The sequence below is a fragment of the Dendrobium catenatum genome, unplaced genomic scaffold (assembly GCF_001605985.2).
Source record: "Dendrobium catenatum unplaced genomic scaffold, ASM160598v2 original_scaffold_254917, whole genome shotgun sequence".
NCBI classification, from domain to species: Eukaryota; Viridiplantae; Streptophyta; class Magnoliopsida; order Asparagales; family Orchidaceae; genus Dendrobium; species Dendrobium catenatum.
The window spans coordinates 1,081,110-1,088,204 of record NW_021573316.1 but is presented as its reverse complement, the minus strand read 5'-3'; the positions used below and the strand labels follow the sequence as shown (position 1 = coordinate 1,088,204).

The 7,095-nt window shown below is 36.2% G+C and overlaps 1 protein-coding gene across 1 annotated transcript in view; it reads right to left on the bottom strand.

Moving 5' to 3' along the window:
• Positions 1-2,586: 2,586 nt before the first annotated feature.
• Positions 2,587-7,095, bottom strand: part of LOC110103568 (formin-like protein 17) — a 29,477-nt gene continuing 24,968 nt past the window's right edge. The window contains exons 12-15 of the mRNA XM_028692674.1: positions 3,831-3,899; positions 3,699-3,765; positions 2,873-3,015; positions 2,587-2,728 (exon numbers count right to left, since the gene is read on the bottom strand). Coding sequence (XP_028548507.1) covers positions 2,648-2,728; positions 2,873-3,015; positions 3,699-3,765; positions 3,831-3,899 — 360 coding nt within the window. The 3' untranslated portion in view covers positions 2,587-2,647. The remainder of the gene's footprint in view (positions 2,729-2,872; positions 3,016-3,698; positions 3,766-3,830; positions 3,900-7,095) is intronic.

Below are 7,095 nucleotides of genomic sequence, written 5' to 3'. Positions count from 1 at the left end.
CTTAATTGGAAGAACAATCAACAATACCATTGCTATCCCTCCAAATATGAGAATATCTCAATGAAATCATGAATGGAAGGGCAAGTCTAGCCTCTTTTTCGGGAAAAAAACTATTTCGTGTGGAGTCAGGACGCCATTCGGACTCCAATCACATGAAGATATGAATTTTTTCTCTCTTAAACATAAAATATGATTAGAGTCCCGACGAAAAACTATGTTCAAACTCCGCACGTAATAATCTCTCCTTTTTCGGATGCTAAGGATAAATTTTTTTAGAAGTAATCTCTCCAGTTGAGTAGACCAAATTCATTTGATTCAGGGGATGTTCTCTTTAGTTTTCTATTGTTACAAAGATGGGAATTCTTAATAGCCTAAAATCTTCAAATAATCTTTAAAGAAAGGCATTATTATCGATGAATTGTGTCTCTTATGCAGTAACCAAACTGAATCTCACTCACATATTTTATTTCATTGTGAGTTCCTCATGCTATTGCTTAAGAACCTCCTCAGTCCTCACTAATGGAAATCTTTATCTGCTTGGTATGTTTCTTTTACAAGCCCTCCAAGAAAGTGACATTCTAAGCAACTCAACTATAGAAAGGATTCATCAGCTTCCGGTTTGTGCAACGGCTTACAATCTCTAGTGGAAAAATTATTCTGTGCAGATACCGAATGCCATCTAGAAACCAACAAGAATGCATCATGTCACCCATGTGCTCGGTACCGCTCAATACCACAGCTAGGTACCCTGACATGACGCATTCTTGTTGGTATCCAGACGATGTTCTGCATCCGGTATCCGCACAAAATAATTTCTCTATGGTGAGAACTTAATGTAAGGAAGAATGATGATGGAAATTCCTCATACTCTGTCGTTAGCAATCATATTAAATATCATGTAGGGTAGGGTTTATAATCTCTAAATGGAGAAAAGCTGCATAATAGAATAGTGAGGTTGAGAGTTATCGAACAAGGGTTGCAAGATGGTGCTTTTCATCTAACTAACGTAGGGCGTTGGGGTTTTGGAATGGTGTTTGCCGCTGCAGTTTTGGCCCCATTTTTTCCTGATGGCTACTAGGTTTTTGCTACTTCATTACAAATGAAAATAAGGAACTTCAAGTATTTTTCTACGTTGGCTTTCATAATTCTTTATGTTTGTGAAGACCTATTATTCAGCTAGTGAGATTTGAGCAAAATGATGCCCACACTCAATCCAGTTGTGATTTGCCCCGAGGAATAAAAATAGGTTCTTCAAGCCTCTTGGCACAACTGTCGGCCGGACTGCAGAATCCTTTATTGAATATGTCAGGTAGTTATGCAGCTCATTTTGATATGTTGGTTGAGAGCTTTGGTTATCAACCAAGAGGTCTTGGGTTCGAGTCTGACGTATGTGATGTGTATGAGTTTGGCTTAACTGACCTAAATGTCCAAAAAAAAAAAATCTCAAGTAATTATTTTTGTGTCTTGGGGCATCATTCTTTCATCTCGAAGTTTATTTACTATCTTGATTCAATAGGGATATTAGTATTTTTGTTTTTATAAGCTTGCAAGCAAATGTTTATTTGTATGCATGGGCTTTAGGATCAAATCGCAAGCTCCTCTCATTTACAGTAATTGGAGCTAAAATTCTCACTTCTCCCAAAAAAAAAAAACATTACAGAAATGTGTAGAGAATTCCTCCATAAATTTATGCAACGTAAGTGAGGTTGCTGGAAAATATTATGTGAAAGGAAAAAAGGAATTACGTACCTTGTTTTTGCTGTCCGACCACCCAGCTCTGGTTTCTCCAATATACAATTAAGCTTTCCCTTTCATCATATAGATAACACCATATTTCAGTGTTTTGGTCACCCAAATAGATTTGCCCGATAACTTCAATTGATCAAACATATAGCAATACCTTGTATTCAACAATGGTGATTGCGTATGATCTACAAAGTCTAAGGCATCAAATGTTACTTTCAATGATTGGCATCCAATAAAGAGCTAAAAGCAAACGGATACTCCAAACCAAATTACTGAGTTTGAGATTTGAGAGATAAAAAGTTAGAAGAAATCATTATATCTGATGCAATACAACATGCATGATATCAAACTTCCCTTTTATACAAAATTAGCTTTATTAGCTGAAAACAAGCTTAAATCCCTTCCTGCTCTTTTTCTAAGCTTGCCAAAGGTAAGAAAAAAGAAATTGAAAAATACATGTTAAAAAAAATTAGAAGAACACAGGTTAGAAAACTGTACAATAGTTACAGGACCGACAGCAGCATTGGCCAAGAACAATAGAATTGTCTCGAAAAAATCTGCAAAGAGAAGAAAAGCTTCAATTAGAAACCAGATTTTAACTTAGCTTTGATGAGAAAAAAAAATGCTTGGTGTTAAGTAGATAAATAAACTCATTATAACATCTAAAGCTATGAACTAAATAATAAAAAAATTAAAAAGATGTGACTTATAGAACAACTAAATACCAAATCCGATTCCCCTTCTATGATGTATTTCACAGCAGATGTGCTTCTGAGTTGGTCATCATGAAATCCCCTTTAAAAATCCTGAGGTCTCCAGGAAAGGACATCAAGAAGGGGAGGGGGGCCTGTAGCTGTTGTCAAAATGCCATACTCTCCAAGAATCAGAGCAGGTTTAAATGTCATCGAACATCTTTTCCTTGCTGGCTTGAAGCTTTGGACTTATTCAGTGAAAGCTGCAGCTGGTCACTTAGACTCAATCCCTGCAACCAAATATAAAAAAATTTCGAACAAGATGAAAAAAATTAATTAATTGTAAATTCTTCATTTCCTTCCCTCTCTTTTTCCCCTCACTTCAACATATTTATTTAGTTTTGTATAGGTTTTAGGGGCAGTGGATCGCTCACCATTTTATTTCTAGGATTTGGAGCTTTAGACTTCTCTGTTTCAGAATCCTTCAGAGCTTTCTTTTTCTCAAGGTCAGCTTGTTTGCAGTTCTCCTGGTGAGCTCGCCGAAACATTACGACAAAGTTCATAAGAGTTGAGATAACTGCATTATGGAGGAAAACCATTAATGCCTGTGAAGAAACAAAATTCAGTAGAAAAGTAGAATAAATTACACCAGGCAAGCTCACTAAGACCTGAATAGAAGCTGAACAAATATCAACCAAATGATAAAATGGACGGCCTCAACAAAAAACTATACAAAACTTACCAAAACTACAAAAGAGAGCTTTGTCTAAGTCAAATGAATTTTTTAGATTATAAATATTGGCCTCTTAATATCATGGAGGTTGTTCTATAAAAACAACTTCAACAAGGCCCTTACCGAGGATGGCATTAGCGGCATACATCCAAAATAATGGCCAACCTTGATTGATGGCGACAAATAATAGAATTCAAATGAAATTGAGTGGACAACTAGAATAAAGTGTCAAAACAATATATCTCATCAACATAAGTAAAGTTTTCTAGTTTTTTCAAGACTGACTGGTAACACATCAATCCTGTAATCAAAACAACTACTTGGCGTCTCTAGTTTCAATCATTAACCTGAAAGTAAATTAAAATAAGATGGTGCTCTTAGTTTCAATCATTAATCAATTATTTCAATGGGTTGAGCAAACTTGTGGGAAAAGATTGAAACCATATGCTTAGGTGACAAATCTGCATGGATGATTGTACTGATTGAGAAAGATATTCTAAGAGAAAAAAGATTAATTGTGTCCTTACCTTGCTCAAAAGGGCAACGTGCTGGATCTTCACCAAAATATAGGGCAAGAGCATCAGCATTTCTACCCTGTCAGAGCATTTAATAAGTTAGACAAAGGGACAAATTACACTAGGGTACAACAGGTAACTCACCACCGCACTATAAAGTGATGATAAGGATCGCACATCAGCTCCAGCAACAGCAGTGAACTCCTTCAAAGTCTAAATAGTAAGTGTGATTGTTCAGAAGTGGAAGACGGAATAAAATGGTAGTTCAAAGATAAGGAAAAGGTGCTTCTATAAAAATTATTCCATTAACAAACTGAAAAAAAGGGTTATGGTATGACATATGACAAAGGTAACTGGATACGAAATAATATCAAGCATGCTCAAATATAAATAATAAAATCACTCCATTATCCTCTTCAAATTGGGCTAACACAATTTTGTACCTTGCACTTTGAGTAGCATAACTAAATTGTGCAGCTATTTGGGTTTTGCATCAATACTTGAAATATTAAAACTTAGCTATTGTGAAGAAATTAAATATATTAACTGAGGATAGAAAGCATCTCATGCGACAATGGCTGGTTTTCAACAGAGTCAATATAAAGCTACTTCACATCACCAAATTGTCTGCTGATCTTACACAAGTATATTTACCATTAAAATTTTACGGAGTTTTATCATCTAACATATTACAAGACCCTAAATCCGCTAGAACTTTGAAATATTGATAAGTTTATGAAATAGGATGTCGTATTGCAGACATTGCAATCACAGCATCAATTCATCTTGCTTAACCACATCTGAATTCCACATACTCCGTAGATTTATTGTGATTTAAGTAAATCAATCCACAGTTCCACATTTACGTTGACTTAAAGTTGATGTTGATCCACATTTACTTTGATTCAAGCTAGTCATTAAAAGATCTAATACAACATTAAAAAATCCATTCGATCAAACTTCTGATTTAAAAAAAAACTTTTAGTTGAAATGAATGGCTTGACCACAACACCAAAATTGTTTTGATCAAAGTACAAATTAACATAAGCATTCAATGCATAGTTGGATACTTACAGCACTATTTGAGGAACCAAATAATATTTGAATATTGCCTGCTTCCGAACAAACACATCTCAATGAAAGATATATGATGGGTCCAAACTCACTCAATTCCAATATCATTAAAACACTTAAATACTTAAATAATTGCCTATGATCAAGGAATGACATAGACCATATCATGGAGAGTTTGAAAATTTAGACTAAAATAACAAAAATATATACATAGGCCCCAATCTCCACATAAGGCAGAGACCTAGATCTACGGCACAAGCTAGATCTAGAGTTAGATTGAGCTCTGCCCAATGAACATTATCAGCAATTACCACTAGCAATCATAGCCCAATTGTCAAATATCATCGACACATGCCATCACCAAGAAGGTTGATGCACGCCGCCGACACCAATGCTGACACCTGCCGACTTTGTCGCATGCCATGCCAGCAATATCGACACACGCCCTCACCAAAAAGGCTAGTGCATGCCATCGGCACTAATGCCAACACCTACTGACTTTGTCGCCCACCATTGCCAAAAACATCAACCCACACCACCACTAACATAGAAGATACCTACTGTTGACATCAACCCCAATGCACACCATTGCCAACTAAGATGTCACCCATCATCACCATCAAAGCTAACACCTGATATTGGCACCAACGTGCTAGACTTCTTCATTTATGGTCTCCCCGTCCCTAAAGAGAACGACCAAACTAAACAACAACGATCTCTTGAAGATAAATTCGAAGCCTTAAAGCTCCTCCAACATTCACCATAAAAGCAATTATCCACAGTGCATACATTGTATCAAATTATTCTCCAAATATAGGGAATGATAAAATTTGTAATAAATAACATACAGTAGTATTTATTTCAACTACACCTCCCTTCTTTTCCCCTTTTAGAGTTTTCACATAAAAAATCTTATGCCTTTTATAAGCTAGTGTCGACTTATCTTATCTATGCGTATGAGATCTTAATATACTGCTAAGAAGATAAACTCTCATTCTCTATTATTAAAAAATTTCCAACATGCAACAATTTGTCATCATCTATGAGAAGCCATTTTGGACTAGGAGGCAACCCTCACTACACCCTCAAAAGGGCATTCATGCCAATGTCTTAGGCATTGTAATAGAGGGACAATCCCTTCGCCATTCATTTTTTTATCAGTTCTATTAGAAGCAAGTTAAGTGTAATATCTCAAACTCGTCCTACGAAGCCGAAGGAGATGAGGAAGTCGAAGGAGGCATGGTAGATGAAGAAGATGCTTGGGTGCCATTTCAATCACATGGAATCGCAAAAGCCGAGCGATCCGAATCGCATGAAGGTAAGAAGACAAAGAGCTTGCTCCTGTCTTTTGTTGTTGTGGAAGCCGAAAGGTTAGGGTCGATTCCATTGTTTGACAGCGTCGTTGGCTTCGTCTCTATAAATTAGAGAAGAGAGGGAGGAGTGAGACCAAGGGAGCTTGAGCAGCGAATGAGAGAACGAATGAGAGAGAGAAGAATAGTCGTATTTGGGAAGATCGAGCAAGCAAGGCAGGTAGAGGATACAAAGCAATAGGAAAGATTTGATCTTTTTATTAATATTATTAAGAAAAATAATATTTTAAAATAGAAATTTAATATATTTAAAAAGTATATATGCATATATAATGGTATTAGATTTTTAATGAAATGATAATTATAATTTATTTTAAGTTGAAATTTATAATTAGAATTGATTAATAGAAGAGTATATGAGATTGTAATAAATAAAATTATGATATAAATTAGATTTAGAATAATAACATATTTAAGAGTTGATAATGAAAGTACTCATATGACACTAAAAAGTGCTCTGATACCACTTAAAAGTGCTCTGATGGCACTAGAAAGTTCGTTAAGGATGTTAAGCCCTTATGAACTGGCCCAAGGCTAACTAAGAGGGGGGTGAATTGGTATTTAAAATTTTTTTAGGCAAAGCACGAATACAAACCAAATCACCACAAAAAATAAGTGCAAAAGAAAATAAACGCGGAAGCAGTAAAAAACAAGAACATAAGGGTTTATAGTGGTTCGGTCAACTCGACCTACGTCCACTCCTCGGAGGCATCCTTCGAGTATTGCACTACAATCGTGACTCTCCTTTAGCCCCCACAACTAGGCGGATAAGCCTTTACAAACACGTCTTTTTGCCACACCCGGCAAGGCAGAGAACATTCCTCCTTTTGCTTCCTCCTGAAGCAGGCAGAGAACCTCGATCGCTTGCTGGAACTTACCTCTCCCAACCCTTCCAAGGACAAGAGACTCTAGGAAAAAAGAAGTGGAACAATGCTTAGAGCAACCCTTGTGGATCCCCTCACAAG